Source organism: Myxocyprinus asiaticus, chromosome 9 (assembly GCF_019703515.2).
Source record: "Myxocyprinus asiaticus isolate MX2 ecotype Aquarium Trade chromosome 9, UBuf_Myxa_2, whole genome shotgun sequence".
Classification (NCBI taxonomy): Eukaryota; Metazoa; Chordata; class Actinopteri; order Cypriniformes; family Catostomidae; genus Myxocyprinus; species Myxocyprinus asiaticus.
In genome coordinates, this window is record NC_059352.1 from 39,397,900 (window position 1) to 39,415,958 (window position 18,059).

At 37.0% G+C, this 18,059-nt stretch overlaps 1 protein-coding gene across 1 annotated transcript; it reads left to right on the forward strand.

Annotated features, from left to right (window-relative positions):
* The first annotated feature begins 1,147 nt into the window (after nucleotides 1-1,147).
* kcnj3b (potassium inwardly rectifying channel subfamily J member 3b) lies at nucleotides 1,148-16,292 on the forward strand. Its single transcript, XM_051706267.1, has 3 exons — nucleotides 1,148-3,089; nucleotides 6,388-6,604; nucleotides 14,120-16,292. The coding sequence occupies exons 1-3, from the start codon at nucleotides 2,412-2,414 to the stop codon at nucleotides 14,842-14,844; spliced, it is 1,620 nt and encodes a 539-aa protein (XP_051562227.1). The 5' UTR covers nucleotides 1,148-2,411; the 3' UTR covers nucleotides 14,845-16,292.
* The last annotated feature ends 1,767 nt before the right edge of the window (nucleotides 16,293-18,059 follow it).

Consider the following 18,059-nt stretch of genomic DNA (forward strand, 5'->3'; position numbering starts at 1 on the left):
GGCATGTAAACAACATGTAACAATATACTGTATATATGCAATATAATATATGCTGTTTTAGTACATCATATTTATTGATGTAATACATGGACTATATAAAATTAAAAAAAAGCTAAAATGTCACCAAAATTAAGAAAAAATAATGATAAAATAAATTGTTTTTTAGTTTTTATTTGTGATATGGCCATAATTTAACAAGTTAGAAGGTCCCCTGTATAATGAATAACAGCAGTAGCTAAAAGCTAATTTCTTTCATACCGTATGTAACAAAATGTGCTTTATAACTGAAATATGCCCAAATTAATTACAATTAAAAGCGAAATCAAAATCTAATCATGATATTGTGATGTATCATGATCACTATCTAATCGTGACATGTATGGCAGTACATATCGTATTGTGAGGTGGCTGGCAATACTCAGCCCTATTAATTACTGCAATGTCTTGACTCACTTGTGTTGTCACGTTGATGTCAAAAGAATGGTTTTACGCCAACTTAGTCCTTGTTACCTCCATTGCAGAAACACTTTTAAGGTCTTAAAGCTCATTCACAGCATTTATAACTTTTATGTACATGTTTATAATGTTGGCACCTCCTTAATAAATGCTTCATAGCTGTCCACTTTACATAAAAGTACATTTCCATAGGATAATAATGTTGAATATGTGTTATTAAGCATTTATAACATGTGAGGTAAAATGGCTCACTATTTGGCAGGTATTGCTTGGAAGTCACCCTTTTTTAAGCATTTTGTTGTAACCACATATCAATAATTTATAACACTAATTAGTTATAAGTAATTATAAATTAGTTATTAATCATTAATGAATCCCTTTATAAACACGGAATCCTTTATATATATATATATATATATATATATATATATATATATATATATATATATATATATATATATATTATTTTTATTTATTTATTTATTTTTCACTGCAATATTTAGTATATTTATTAAGAATTTTCCTTGCTGTAGGCAATTTCAGGTTTTACTATTTGGGGGACATTTGGTCCCCATAATGTAGGCAAAACACAACACCCAAAGCACACACTCTGCATGTGTGAATGTGTAACCTCTAATATGCATTAAAAGATTCAAACTGATGTGGGTAAGAGAGAGGGAAAGATATACCTGATGACGTTCTATGACAGTCTTCCGTTGCAGATAGCACTGACACCTACAGAGCAGCTGAGTCAGTCCATTATAGACCAGGAGTTATTTACATGATTCTAAAATAACACACTAATAGTGCCCTTATCTTCTAGCAACCTGCCTAATGGGAAGAGATGGGGAACCTCAGTGTTGCAAAGTGGCACATAGATGTCAAATAAGGTTTCAGTGGATGTTAGCAAAGTCTTTTTTTTAAGAGATTGTCAGAAAATTTTATTTAATGCTGTGTCATAAATTAGCCCTGATCATAACAGTGTGCTTTTGAAGGTTTATCAAATGAAGAATGCATTTTGTCAAAGATAACTGGTTCCTCCTGCTCTATCAGACACTGATGTGACAGTATATTCATCACTTGTATCTTCTTCATTCATCATTTTGACCCATAAAGGGCCAAATAGGCCTATATTAAAGGCTGGACATGAATTATTTTCTGATGAACTGCATACACACATGCCTTGCAGAGATTACGTTATGTGTAACACTGTTCAGAGAGACATATTACAAGCACAGCAGCAAAAAAAAAAAAATATTAAAAAAAAAAAAATGTACCCAACACAAGAACACGTGTTCATCCCACCCCCATCTCCCATCTCCACCACCCTCTCCGAGAAGTTCCTCTTATTTGTCAGGGCTGGAGATGGAGTTTCATAGCAGGAGGCGCGCAGTGCGCAGCAACCGAGAACAGTGAGAAAACGAGTGGCATCAGATAAAAGATCTCAGCGCTTGCCAGCCTCCAGGAACATCAGAGGCGGTGAGTTAAAACTTGGACAATATCCTTAGGGCGTCCACCAACTAGCATCTTATTAAATTGGAGTGATACACCTGGTGAAACAGGAGTGGATGAAGGTGGAGGAGGGTGCCAACGCACAATTACTAGATTGCGCCAAACCAATCTGAGATAACAAATTACTCAGATCCGTATTTTTCCACCATTTACAGCCTCGACTGAGTGAGTATTCTTTAGTTATGTGGATTTGGAGAAGAGAAGGAGATCTGCATCGCTCCATCCCAAGAGAAGCGCACCACGATTGAGAGACGCACGGATAATACTCCTGCGGTAAACCCAGAAAAACGAATAAACTCGCTCCAGATTGGGATTTTCAGTAATCTTCTCAGAAATGAGGGAGAGTTGTGTACCTGAAGTGTGAAGAAAGCCGAAAACATTTTGTCCTGAACAAGCGCGCATAAACATTCTGCTATATTTCGGGACAACCTCAGGGGTGGAGGATGTCAGCGTTGCGGAAGAAATTTGGGGATGATTATCAGGTGGTGACCACCTCATCCAGCGGCGGCGGGTTCAACCAGGCGGCCCCCGAGAAGAAAAAGAAGCGTCAGCGCTTTGTGGACAAGAACGGCCGCTGTAACGTCCAGCACGGGAACCTGGGAGGAGAAACCAGCCGGTACCTGTCCGACCTGTTTACCACGCTCGTGGACCTCAAATGGCGGTGGAATCTGTTCATTTTCATCCTTACCTACACGGTTGCGTGGCTCTTCATGGCCTCGATGTGGTGGGTCATTGCCTTTATACGTGGAGACCTTTACCAGGCCCACGATGATAAGTACACACCGTGCGTGGCCAATGTGCATAACTTTCCCTCAGCTTTTCTTTTTTTCATCGAAACCGAGGCCACTATCGGCTACGGTTACCGGTACATTACAGACAAGTGTCCGGAGGGCATTATTCTGTTCCTCTTCCAGTCCATCCTAGGGTCTATAGTGGATGCTTTTCTCATCGGCTGCATGTTCATCAAGATGTCCCAGCCGAAGAAACGGGCAGAGACGCTGATGTTCAGCGAGCACGCGGCTATTTCCATGCGTGACGGCAAACTGACCCTCATGTTCCGCGTGGGTAACCTGCGGAACAGCCATATGGTCTCCGCGCAAATACGCTGCAAACTACTCAAAGTGAGTATAGTACTGTAACCGGTTAAACAAGAAGAGATCAAAGGCGAGACACCGGCACACCGCAGACATTGTGTGGAGGTTATTTAATCGCCTACATAATTAAATACCTGAAAGCTTTAAGTTATAGTTCATTCTTGCATGTTAAAGGAATAGTTCACCCAAAATGATAATTGTGTCATCATTTAATGACCCTCATGTCGTCTCAAACTCATATGACTTTCTTTGTTCTGTGGAACACAAACAAATATATATATATTTTTGAAGGATGTAGCTATGAGGTCTTTTTGGCCATACAGTGTAAGTCAATTGGGTCCAAACCTTTCAAGCTCAGAAAATGTCTTCTGAAGCTATACAATAGATTAAGGTGAGAATTTCAAGTTGTATCGCGCACACGCAGATACTATTTAGCAAAGACAGACCACTTCTATCCACCTTTTTCCTGAAGTGTTCCACAATTCGCCTGTTTTCAATTTCCGGTCTCCAGTGTTTTCACTCGCATCAGCCTATATTCTTAGCGGGTAATGTGATGTTCAAAGCATTACATTTGTGAAAAATTGCCAAAAAAACATGTGGGTCTATAGTGCCGATACTTCACAACTTCGAGAAGTTGTTATTTAACTTTTTATTTATTTTTTTACAGTGCCTCACCTGAGTGTGTAGATGTCATGAAGTGATGGTCCGAGGTTAGTTACATTGATATTATTAACTTTGAGTTGTTATGACAGCCAAGAACTGCACAAGGTGAGCCTGAAATGTATTTTTATTCAAAATAACACTTAAATGGTTGTCGTTCTCCATCTGGATCACTCAATTCAGTTGTTTTTACATTGCGTCTCGAGACCAGAAACAGAAAACAGGCATTTAGAATAATCATTGCGTAGAGCAGTTGTTGCTCAGGAAAACTGTGGATGTTAAAATGTATGAAAGGAAATAAGAATGCCCAACAGCCAATGGATGTAGAAAAAGAAGTCCCACCTTACAGTTAAAAGAGCCCATCACGTTTTAGACACAGACATCGCTTGTTAGTCAACTCGAGAACGAGTTAGCTGAACCAGCATGACATTTTTTTGGCGTGATCTGAGATGAAGAAACTCAACTGTATTGTATTATGATACAATAGGTTTCAGATTTTACTACTGATGTTTTTAAATATGACAGCTTCTCAAATGACAGGCCCTGCTCCAGATCAAAACCGCTGAGGGTGCCTGTGAAAAAAGTGGGAGTACTCTGAATAAAATGAAGACGTAATGTAATTAAAAAATACTTTAAATGAAATCCTGTTTAATGCTACCAAAACAGCTTAAAATTCATTCCACGAATGACATTGCCTTCATTTAAGATTATAATCAGAAGTACAGTCATTTATTGCAAGCAATGTTGGAAGATGTTATCCGCACCCACTGATCTAGAGTCAGTTTTTGCATTTCACTAATAATTAAGGTTTGGATTTGGCTTTGGGAAACTGATCCTAAACCAGCAGTTATGGGCCGCTTTAACCTGTAGAAGAAAACGATTCCAGCAGGCTAGATTGAGTAGTTGTCTCGTTTCAAAGGCAGAGGTTTAGTTGTCAGCCGCATGCATCATAGAGGCTGTTTAGTTTCAGAAAAGCAAGTAGAACACTCCAAATGCAGTCTTTGAATGCGACCTTCTTTCACAGGAATTCGGATGATGCAAGAGGTGTATCCATCATTGGTACTCACAACCCACAATCCTTTGCATCAACATAAATGCACTGAAAAATTAATGCCTATTTACTCGAAAATATGATGTTCAAATGCAAGGAATGTTAATTTCCAAGTTAAAGTACCTCAGTAGACAGTTATACAATATGTATAATTATTATAATATATAATGTAAAATAAATAATTATAATTTAATAATTATATTTATTTATCACACATTTGCACATATACAGTGAAATTCTTTTTTTTCACATATCCCAGCTAAGCTGGGGTCAGAGTGCATGGTCAGCCATGTTACGGCACCCCTGGAGCAGATAGGGTCAAGGGCCTTGCTCAAGGGCCCAACAGTGGCATCTTGGCGGTGCTGGGGCTGGAACCCCTGACCTTCTGATCAGTAACCCGGAGCCTTAACCGCTGAGCCACCACTGCCCTTTTTCTTTCTTTTCTTTTTTTTTTTTTTTATTTTATTTTTTTATTTTATTTTTTTTATTCTTTTTTTTTTAATTAAGTATTATAAAGTAAATATAAAAGTATTTTCTTTTCACTCACATCGTTATAACTCTCCTAAAGTTTACCTAAGTGATTCCCTTCTTACTCCAGACTGGTTCGAGTGCTCGTGCTGGTTAAGAGCAATGCATGCTGTCATAGCAACTATTGTACATTTTGTTTCCATTTGTCCTACGAATGCCATCTTGTTTAAACAAAGCTAAATCTAAGTTGAGGACGCTCGGTATACCACTGCATACAAAGGACGCATTATACCTAGCAACAGCCTTCACAATGAGACTTGACTAGTGAGATAATTCAGCCACAAATTCTCTATGCGCGAGTGGAGGACTTAACCAATTAAATTATCATGTGTACGTTGGAGGCTTGAAAGCAGAATGCTGTGCCTGTAAATTAAGGAACACTGATTTGCACGATCATACCCATTTATTAGTTTTGATGCAGGATCTTGTGTGTGTGTGTGTGTTCGCCTTACTATACAGTATTATTAGGCTTACATATTCAACTGAGGCTGCTTAGAACCCTCAAGCACCCCCATAGAACCATGCCTGTCTAACATAGAAGAGTGAATTTTTGCCGTGCTTCTCACTAAAAGTGATTGTATCGCTCATGAAGATATGGATTAAATCATACGGATTATTTTTATGCTGCCTTTGTCTTTTTGTGAGCTTGAAAGTTTTGGACCCCATTGACTTAATATATGGACAAAAAAATGTATCCTTCAAAAATCTTTGTTTGTGTTCAGCAAAAGAAAGAAGGTCATACAAATTTGGGACGGTGATGATGAGATGAGATAATCATCAATTTTGGGTGAACAATCCCTTTAATCTCAGAGCTAAGCCTATATGGCTGTGTACATGCATTACGTCAAGTAGATAAACTTGATAAATGACAAAGACCTGTAATTTGACTTTTTGCCAACTACAATGGGCAAATTATTGATCTGTACCATGTGACTTGGGGATGCAATTGTAACTTTTGGACCAGTTTTTATGCAATCTCTCTCAAACACCATACACACTCTACTACTCCATCATCTCACTCTTCTATCCTAACTTTTTCATCTCTCTCTGTTCCCATATCTTTCTGCCTCCTCTGTCTCTCTGTAGTCTCGTCAAACTCCTGAAGGTGAGTTTTTGCCTCTGGATCAACTTGAACTGGACGTTGGTTTCAGCACTGGAGCCGACCAGCTTTTCTTAGTGTCTCCTCTGACGATATGCCACGTGATTGACTCCAAGAGCCCATTCTATGACCTCTCACTGAGGTCCATGCAGACAGAGCAATTTGAGATTGTGGTTATCTTAGAGGGGATCGTGGAGACCACTGGTGAGTTTTAACAATAACACAGATGAATTATGAAACATATCCCACAGCTCAGTGACATAAAAAAATATACACAGATGCCAGAAATTTTGCTGACATGCCAAACCTGTATTTGACAACTGTAAAGATGTAGAATGTGAGATATAGAGTGAAACACTAAATTCTGTGTTTTATTCACATATGTATGATCCACAATATATTTCCTAACATAGTCATTGCTAGACCCTATTTAGGAGGGCTTTAGCCCCCCCTAAAATTAATCTCATCCCCCCCTAAAAATCTGTGACTCAGCAAGCAGCATCCAAATCTTTTAAACAGCGGCAGCACTGCACTAGTTTTTAGTGCGAGACTGCTTTGGTGGCTTTTTCCACTTGTAAAGACTGACTACAGCGTAAGCCAATAGCATTGGAGTGCGGGCTGTGAAGGAGCATATCATTGGTTTGACACACTGAACAAACATGCCCCATTCCCCATTTAATTCGTGAACAAGCGAGGATCAGCGTCTGTTGACCGACTGAAGGAGAGGATCATGTTGTTTTTTTAGTTTGGTAATCTCGTTAAACAAGGAGAGAAAGGGGCTGGATAAATTAAAAGTGACTAATGACATTACAATGACTTTAGGACATAATTAAAACTTGTAATTATTTTTTTTAAGCATTATTGATTCATGTTCTACAATTTTTGTTAATAATTCTATCTATGCAACAGAGTGTAATACATTAAATGTGCACATCTATGGTTTTATTGGGGGCTGAGCCCCCCTATGGTTGAAATCCTAGAATCACCCCTGTTTCCTAATATATATTGAATTGTTCTTGAAAAAATAGAACATCTTTAGCTCAGCAAATGTTCCTTTTGGTCAAATCGTGAACACCATTTCATTTCTCAACACTTTATACAAATCAGTGCTATGGATAGAACGAAACCAAGTCTAGATTCTCAATATCTTTATTTTGATTTATGTTTTTGGTAACACTTTACAATAAGTTCAAATTTGTCAATGTCAGTAAATAAATGTTTTAGCATTTATCTTGGTAAATGTTAATTGACGAAAATGTAATTATTAATTGTTAGTTCATGTTTGTTCATAATGCATTAACTAATGTTAATGTATACAAATGTCAATTTAAAAAATGATGTATATGTTGAAATTAACATTTACCAAGATTAATAAGTGCTATAAAAGTATTGTACATTGTTAGCTCATATTATGTTAAAGCTGCGCTACGTAACTTTGTGCTCTCAAGTGACATCTGTGTTTGAAACTTAAAATTGCAAGTAATTTGCAGAAGAATACATTATGTCAGTCATGTTCTGGCACTGCTCTTCTGGTGGATGAATCTCCCAATTTGGGTTTACCTGGACATCGAGTGTGTGTGATCATGACTGGAGCTGGAGTCATAACGAGTTATTTTCATGTTGATATTATATTTTACGATTAAACATTTGAAAAGGAAATATTACTTGCTTTACGCTTAAATCGCTTTTCTGACACTACACTCAAAGCACTTTTAAATAGAGAACAGGGGACTCTCCTCAGCCACCACCAGTATATCTTAATATGATTATTCAAGTGTTTTATCTACTATTAATGTTTGAATTATACTACAATTTTCAATATAAGAGGTTAAACTCGTGATATGGCTGATACATGTTCAATAGAAGACTTCATTATTTTTATACTATATTGTCCAGCCTCAGTTACTACAATAGCATGTCTATTGCACACAATAACACCGTAATATAAAAACATAAAACGAGGATTCAATAATGATGGGGATAAAATATACTTTATTAAATGTGAAAATAATATGTTTAAATATGCAATATAACAGTTACGAGAAGTCAATTTCAGAAGTCATACATGTTAAACATGTCACAGTATCTTCACCGGACAATGTAGATACATCGCGATCGGTTAACACACGAGTAATGTTCAATTCATAAAAGCATGACAAGCAATATTAGCTTCAACAACCCTACCAGAAAACATATCCAGCATTATAGCAGGTAAACAACTTTGCCAAACAGATAACAGATAAACATCCATCTAAACTGCTACGATGCTGTCCTGAACTGTAAGTGTGTGACTGACTGAACTGAACAGCGTAGTTAGTTTCTCCAGCCGGAACATGAGACAGCCTATACTTCTTTCCTGTGTTTATGGACATGACGTAATGACGCAAGGATGAACAACATAAGCCAGCGATTTCATGCCAAATCGAACCCGACAGCTCAAAATACAAATTAGTTCTTAGGCTTACCGTAGTGAATCGGGGTAATGTAAGATTACATTGATGTACATTGTTTTGAACACTGATTGTTTATGTACTAATGTAATAATGGCAATTTGTTCATTTTTAACCAAAAAAATCTTACATAGTGCAGCTTTAATGTAGATAATTAATGTTAATGAATGCAACCTTATTGTAAACTGTTACTAAGTTTTCTTATGTTCCATTTGTGTGTCTGTTCTTTTTCTGTACATTTATTACTCCCATCTAAGAGTAGAATATTTGTGCTGGATGGTGTGTGGTTCAGTCTGTGTGAGTCTGTCTTTAGAAGCAAGTTTGGTGTAAATCATCTTTTAATTATATAAAAAATGAATGTTGATGTCTACTGCAGCTAAGAGAGAAAGAGAGAGAGCGAGACATGTTATGTAAGACATGATATACAGTATAAAGTTAGTCTTTTGTTTTGCTCTCTGCCTCATGGTTCTGGAGTCTGGCATGCTTGGAGATTAATCCACCTGTCAATCAAATCACAGCTCACCTTTACTTTCTCACCCTGCAGCATCAAACACATCGATCTACACAAATACAAGGATGTATGGCAACAACAAAAAACCTATACATACATACACAATTGCCATACGCTTCGCATCAGATGCTTCCATTGTCCATTGATTTAATTGGATCAGAATGAAAAATGCAATAATATATCTGTCAGGTATATCCATCGATGAGCATCTGAATATTCCGGCCACAGAAAGTGAAGGGATTTGTGGGTAAAAAAAGAAAAGAGAGAGAAAAAAAAAAAAAAAGATTTATGTACAGTTAGTCAGCACTCTGTTCTCCCCATTGTGAATCAGTTTCCATAGCAACTAAATTAGACCCTTCTTAAGCAGGTCTTTATACAGTAAAGTCTAACCGGCTGTTTGAAGTATGGAGACAGGACTTGTGTTTAGCAGTCGCACAAATCAAACAATACTTACAAATTATCAAATAATTCATTAGACATTTTGAATTATGCCTTTTAATTATGTCCAGGTTTATGATATGTGCATGTGGGAATACAGCGCACATTCATTATGCATGTGTGTTTGTTGTGTGTGGGTGTTCTTGTGTCCTTTAGTTCTAATCTTCATGATTAAACTGTGTGTTTGGACATAAGTTTCAGTCTGCAAGCCTATATTTCACATGCAGGGGCTATGTGATTCTCACAGTGTGACAGGAGAATTTTGACATCAATACATTAACTTCCTTCAGGCAGAGAGATTTCAAGGCCAAAAGGAGTCACTGAGGAAAAGCCCAGAGCCATCCATTGCTCTCAGAGATAAACATGACAGCAGCGCCAGCATTCACATCTGTCAAATTATTTACAGATTTTCACAAAATCAAGCTAAAAATTGGCCAGTGTGGAAAGCAAAAATGACAAGAATTCTTAAAACTAGCACTATAAATTTTATGGATTCTAAAACAAGTCAAAATGCGTTAAATTAATTTGAACCTTTTATGAACATTAAATATTAAGCAATTTTGTGAAGATTGCATTAAAACCAGTGTATTTGGGCTGCAATTCAGCTTGTTTGGGGAGTTTGCATAAGAATATAACTGACATATATCCTTAAAATGAGATGTAAATTCTTAAAGCAAAATATACTTGTAAAGAAACAGAAAGCATATAAAGAAAAAGGTATATCAAGAAACAAAAAGGATTCTTATTTATTTATTTTATTTATTTATTTTTTTATCCCCTTTTTTCCTCCCAATTTTGGAATGCCCAATTCCCACTACTTAGTAGGTCCTCGTGGTGGTGCGGTTACTCACCTCAATCTGGGTGGCGGAGGACAAGTCTCAGTTGCCTCCGCTTCTGGGACCGTCAATCCGCGCATCTTATCATGTGGCATGACACTGCGGAGACTCCGCATGTGGAGGCTCATGTTACTCTCTGTGATCCACGCGCCCCATTGAGAGCGAGAACCACTAATCGTGACCACGAGGAGGTTACCTCATGTGACTCTACCCTCCCTAGCAACCGAGCCAATTTGGTTGCTGAGGAGACCTGGCTGGAGTCACTCAGCACACCCTGGATTCGAACTCACGACTCCAGGGGTGGTAGTCAGCGTCAATACTCGCTGAGCTACCCAGGCCCAGGATTCTTACTTTTAATGGACTTTGCATGCAATTTCTCTAAAACCAAGTAGCTTACATTTGTGTAAGTGTTCATTCAATTTGTACATTTTATCAGTATATGTTTTTGTGTGTGTGTGTGTGTTTTGTGTGTTTTTATTTATTTATTATTATTATTATTATTATTATTATTATTATTATTATTATTATTATTATTATTATTATTATTATTATAAGTTAAACTTTCATTTTAAGCATTTTTGTCTAGTTTTAACATCCATTAATATTTGAATTGGCTAGATATTTACACTAGTTTCAACAATTCTTACCAAGAAATTTTCGCTTACCCCACAGGAAGTTTATATGCTTGATTTTACGAAATATGTTCTAAATTTAAAGAAGGGCAGTATAATTTGCTATTAAAAGATTTGGACACACTTGACTGAATTTATGTTTCTCATTATTATAAAAAAACAAAAAAACATTCCATTTAAACACTTATGCTTAAAAGCTTGAAATTAGTTTTGTAGACATAAATTGTGCCTTTATATGAATTCTTTTACAACATTTTTTTTTTAGGGCTATGAATTGATTAAAAGATTGAGAAATTAACTAATTAATAGCCATTTTCTGTTATTAATCACGATTAATCATGGTGCATGGTACATTAAAACATTAAATTATAAACCTAAATATATTTACTTCATACTCTGTCTCAAAGAACAGAACAGATAGAATGCGGATAGAATTACACTCACTGGCCACTTTAGTAGGTACACCTGTACATCTACTTATTCATGCGATTATCTAATCAGCCAATCATGTGGCAGCAGTTTAATGTATAAAATCATGCAGATATGGGTCAGGAGCTTCAGTTAATGTTCACATCAACCATCAGAATGGGGTAAACTGTGATGTCTGTTATTTAGACTGCGGCATGATTGTTGTGCCAGACGGGCTGGATTGAGTATTTCTGTAACTGCTGATCTCCTGGGATTTTCACGTGCAACAGTGAAAGCCGTAAGTCTTCTGAGATCTCTTTTATGAGAGGCATGATGTGCATTAGCAGATGGTTCTTGTGAATAGCAAACTCAAAATGTTTGAGTGCTTTTTATAAGTCAGAGTATCACTAACCCACACCTCCAATCTCATTTCATTCATTGGATGCCATATTTGCCAACTCCTGATCCACTTATTAGCATTGATTGACGTCATTATCCTAGGGGTTCACATACTTTTTCCAACCTACACTGTGAATGTTTGATTGATTTATTCAATATATACACGAACAATAAAATAATATGTGTGTTATTAGTTAAAACAGTGTTTGTTCATTATTGTAACTTAGATGAAAATTAAACCAGATTTGAAGACAAAATTATACATTAATGCAGGTAATTCCAAAGAGTTCAAATACTTTTACTTACCACTGTATATTGGCAATATTTTTTTACATGTATATCTAGTTCTTGTAATTGTATTATTTCAGTGTTTTATTTCTGTGCTTGCAGCAGTGAGAGTACAGAGCAGCTCTGTGCTACTGTCCCAAGGGGGCTCGGTAAATCAAATGGGAGGCACTGCCTCATTCCCCCAGGACCACACACTGCGTGTCAGTGAGATACAGGAGAGAATTGGGCCCGGCTGCATGGTCAATTACCGTTCAGAGCAGCCAGATAGTACAGTTTACTGTTATCTTGCACCACAGAGAGAAGGGAGAGAGACAAAGGGAGAAAGCAAGAGTGTGCGATAGGGACAGAGAGGGAGTCATGATGATAATGATGGCCGGTGGAATAGGTGTGTTAGGGAAAAAGACTAAAGTGGAGGGATCAGGAAAGAATGGGGGAAAAGCAAAGCTGTAAAGAGAGAAAGAGAGATGAGAGAAACAGGTCAGGCAGAGCACCCCTGTGGCAACAGAACCAAACACTTGATGACGGTCACCATAGAAACAGATTATCTCTCTTGGAAATATAAATTGTTCTCATAATTGTCAGATGTTGAAATGTAGCAATACCATTTTCTTTTCTTGGGAAGTCTAATGTGCGCAAACGTTTCCCCCAAATGCAAAAAATACAATTTGTCGAAATGGAGGAATAAGGAATGATTATATAAGCCGAATTCGTGGAGAGCCGGACCGGATTTCAACTTACCGAGCCCTTACCTTCTCCCCTTCCAGCAAACAGCAGAAAGCCTGTTAAATATTTCATAAGATGAATAATATTATGTTATACTGCTAAGCCCAGGATTTGTCATCTTGAAAAGCAGCTATTTTGACTGTAGTAAAGAAAGATAACCTTGCTCGTGAAGTGTGTAGGCTTTCGATGTTCGTAGGTGGCAGTTAAAGGAAAAAAAGAATGATCTTTATCTGTTATGACTTTCAAAAATGTATCAATTATGTTTTGTCTTCCTTGATTTCTTTTTCGTCTAAGGTTTGTAATGCAGAGGTTTGTGTTCGGCAACCTCAGTAGACTCAGCCAGTCTCTTTTTAGACTGTGCCTGCTTCCCTCTGTAAGGAGAACAGCACAGCAGTCTCGCTGTTATCTAAACACCTTTTAGACTTCATGCAGCTGCTCAAAACCTAGTCCTCAAATCCCTGTATAGAAGTTCTTGAATTATTCCTTCTGCAAACACCTCAGATCTCCTCTTATAAGAAAAAGGTACAACTCTCCAAGAGAGGATATTGATATACAGACAGGTTTTTGGATGAAAGAAACGTGCCCCCTCTTATCTCATCAAGTATTCGCTATAAAGTTGCTTTTCTGACGACAGTTATCTCATATTAAATTCTATGCTATTGACTGATGCCGTGGTGTTAGGGGGTTCATAAAAATTAGCTCTTATATTGAAGGCTTTGCATGTTTTAATTAAGGAGGGATGTTTGTTGGTGTGGGTGATACACAGATCTAATTAATTTTCTACAGATAAAGCCCTTGTTTTCATGCAACCAAATGGGCCATGAACAGACGTTCCAATGGGTTTTGCTCAACAGTAAATGCTGCTTGTGTGTGTGCTGTCCTTAATGCATTTATTTGCTATAGTATATAGTGTACAGTATACTCCCCTCAAATACAGCTTATTGTCCTAATTAATATGCTGTTCCGTCACTTTCTTCTGTTGTGTTAGCTTTCTGTTCACTCATTTAATTAATTTGTTTCATTAAATATCCTAGGTATGACATGCCAGGCGCGCACCTCGTACACAGAGGATGAGGTACTGTGGGGTCACCGTTTTTTCCCAGTAATTTCTCTGGAGGAGGGTTTTTTCAAAGTCGACTATTCACAGTTCCACGGCACTTTTGAGGTTCCAACACCTCCACACAGCGTTAAAGAACAAGAGGAGAGCTTGCTCCTGTCCTCCCCTCTGACAGCCCCCTCTCTCTGTCACAGTGCAGGGGGGGTGACTGAGGGCAGCGGCACTCTGGAGGGTCTGGAACTCCAGAGCGATGCAGAAACTGGATCCATCAATATATCAACCCCTATGCCCACCACCAAAATGCCTGCCAAACTTCAGAAGCTAACGGGGCGGGATGTCCTCATCCGGGACGGAATGCCTCGAAAACTTCTGCGCATGAGCTCAGAGATCACGTACAACTTGGGGGACCTACCTGTCAAACTCCAGAGAATCAGCTCAGCTCCAGGCGTGGCAGAGGAGAGGCTTCAGCCAATCAGCGGTGTACTTAGCCCCATGGAGGACAGGCTTACTTCCAAGCTGGGCTTGGTTGGCGGAGTTGAACCCATCAGCCAATCAGTGACTGATCTACCCCCAAAACTGCAAAGGTTGGCTGGAGGGGTTGGAGTAGGTGGAGTTGGAATCGGAGGAAGAATGGATGGCCATCTGCCTCCCAAACTGAGAAAAATGAATTCCGAGAGGTTCACAGGGTTAAGTTTCAAATGAACAGACTTCTATATATATATACATGTTTTTCCCATTTATCTCTTTTGAAATTACAGTTCAGTGAAATAGACAATCTATACTTATAGCAATTTATATATGGATAAAATATTAGACAAATGCTAATCCTCTGCACAATCTGGAATGTTTGGACTACAAACAGCATGAAAGAATTCCTTTTCAATACCTAATTACAGGTAATAGATATTATTACAATATTCATTGATGATTCAGTATATAATCTTTTATATTAGCCTATTAGCCAAACTTCTTTTGAGGGCTTGCCTATATTATTAAATTCTTAAATAAAGAATTCTTAAATAAAGAACATCGATATAATTATCAGAGTTCAATATCAGTGATCCCTGATAATCCATGACAGCTATTGGTTTTAAAAAAAAGCCAATGACTGTAAGCCTGAGTTAGCCGTTTGGGTTTTTTATCAGTAGATTTGTTATTGTGGTTCACAATAACATATTGATAGATTAGTTTCTCTGGTCTTCTGACTTAAAGAAATGGCCATTTATTGAAATATAACGAATTTATGGATGAACTGACTCAGGTTTTTTTTTTTTCTTTTTTTTTTTATCTATTGCATGATTTATTATTTCATAATCAAGCCAGATTATCTCACATTGAAAATTAAGCCTTAACTATAAGGTGTCAAATATAAAATACTGTAAAACACCAAACATGACAGCCCAGTTGTCAGCATTTATCTCAAGAAGTATTTTATAAATAAATAAGACAATGTGGAGTTATTTTCAGAGCTACCTGTCGAAAAATAAGGCACACAGTATTTCACATTTGACTCCTAATACTTAATTGATTTTGTATATGATGGTTTGTCAATGATTGTTTCCTGCTGTTCTCCGTTTAGCAGTTTAAACTTAGTTGAAACGTTAAAATATTTTCTGGACCTGAATGACTTGAGTATTGTGGACAGATGGGTTAAAGTAAAAAAAAAAAAAACACAAAAAAAAACATCAAAGACAGAAAAGAGCACAATGGATATGTTAATCATTTTAATATGCTTTATAGATCTTAAAGAACTTGTCAATGTTGTTATGGCTTTGTTTAAATCTTGTGTTTGAAAACCAAAGCAATAATATTATAAATTGCAGTGAAACTTCTGACTTGACAAATCTCGTACCTTATGTTATGTTAACGTTAAATGGTTTTACAGTTTTCTAATTGTGTTTATCTCAATACATTCTATTCTACTTCTGACAAATATTAGGATGGCAGTTGGAGTGGTTTACAATACTGTAATAAATGTTTTGTGATGTGTTATAAGTCTGTTATAAGAGGGAACTAATGAAGGATGAATGTTTATCTGAAGCAAGTCCAAAATGAAGTTCAGAGTGGACTTGCCTATGTTTAAAAGCATATAAGCTCATTAGTATTGGCAGAGGTCTTCCCCACAAATAAAGCAGTTTGATCTGGTTTGACCCAGCTGTGTTGTGACTGGCAGCTTACTGCCCGATGCTGCTCTTTGGAGGAGTCACACAGATTGTTTCAAAAGCCTTGAGAAATCTGTACTTTACTGCTTTTCTGAAGGACTGTCCATTTTCCATGTGGTAAATCTTTTATCCAGAGAACTTCCTAACATCCTGAGACCCCGCATCCACATGTGTGGACATTAGGTTTTTGTTTTGCTAAAGGCTATGCATAATTTCATTTAAACCGACTGATCTCAGTTCTGGAGAGTCTAGGCTGTCATTAAAGGGTTAAACTTTCAACACATTGAGTCATGTGACAACACAACATAGTGCTGATCTCAGCTGAGTTTGTCTTTGGGAGAAACGGCAACACAACTACATCTGGAAAGAAACCTCATTAAGTTTTTACATTAAAACCTGTTTGAGTCAAAAGATTAGAGTCTTTAGTTTCATCCGTCATGCCCTTTTAAAAATGTAATCAATTTATCGCGAAAAGGCACACTGGGAAACACAATGACCACGCATGTGGACTATAGGCTCATATTCCTTAAAATATCCTATAGTCACTGTGTATTATCACTTTGAGAATTAATGAATGCATCCAAAAACTGGAAAATTTTGCTTTCAGAGGCTGTATACGGAGTAAGGTTGAAAATAAGGTTAATTTCAAACTGTTCTGAGACCAGTGGAGACAGACAGCACACTGGAGGTTAAGTCGTTCCCTAATTAGGGAGCAAGGCAGCATCCTATAGCTTTCCTATGCAGCCAAGTGCATTCACTCCTAAGATCTGGTCAAAAGTTCAGTTTCAGGCTGCAGATGATGTTTGGACCACTCAACATGTTTGGCAAACATGGGACAATGGTAATCAGTACATAGATTCAGAATTTATAATGTATAATTTTATTTTATCATGGTTGGCAATGATTGGATGATGCTGGCCATTATTTTGAATCAGAATTATTTATGCTAATTTCTGAAGTAATGTCTGTCAAATCTCAAGAACATAATTATACAACAATACTGGAAACATAATAAACAATTTGTTCAAACAAATCGGACTTTCTATAGCTTGCTATTTTTTCAAATTTCAAAACTTAGTCCCACTGTCAACACACACAAACACACACACACACACACACACACATATATATATATATATATATATATATATATATATATATATATATATATATATATATATATATATATATATATATTATTTTTTATAACGTAAATGTGTGTGATTAAGTGTTGCCACACTGGAATACTGATTACAAATAGAAATAATTTTTAACCTCCTGAAACCCGAGCATGACTGCTGTGTGCATTTTCCATTCCCTTTTTGATTTTTAACTAGTAGCCCCTAAGAAACATGCAAATTTATATATATACACTGGCAGCCAAAAGTTTAGAATAATGTACAGATTTTGTTGTTTCAGGAGGAAATTGGTACTTTAATTCACCAAAGTGTCATTCAGCTGATCACAAAGTATAGTCAGGACATTACTGATGTAAAAAACAGCACCATCACTATTTGAAAAAAATCATTTTTGATCAAATCTAGACAGGCCCCATTTCCAGCAGCCATCACTCCAACACCTTATTCTTGAGTAATCATGCTAAATTGCTCATTTGAAAATCTAGAAAAACTAGAAAATCACTTGCCATTATATCAAACACAGCTGAAAGCTATTTGGTTTGTTAAATGAAGCTTAACATTGTCTTTGTGTTTGTTTCTGAGTTGCCACAGTATGCAATAGACTGGCATGTCTTAA

What these genes read in the sequence shown, in the direction of transcription:
- kcnj3b (XM_051706267.1), top strand. Translation starts at nt 2,412, where the DNA reads ATGTCAGCGTTGCGGAAGAAATTTGGGGATGATTATCAGGTGGTGACC. An exon ending in TACGCTGCAAACTACTCAAA is followed by an intron (nt 3,090 to 6,387) that starts GTGAGTATAGTA and finishes GTCTCTCTGTAG; the next exon opens with TCTCGTCAAACTCCTGAAGG. An exon ending in GGGGATCGTGGAGACCACTG is followed by an intron (nt 6,605 to 14,119) that starts GTGAGTTTTAAC and finishes TAAATATCCTAG; the next exon opens with GTATGACATGCCAGGCGCGC.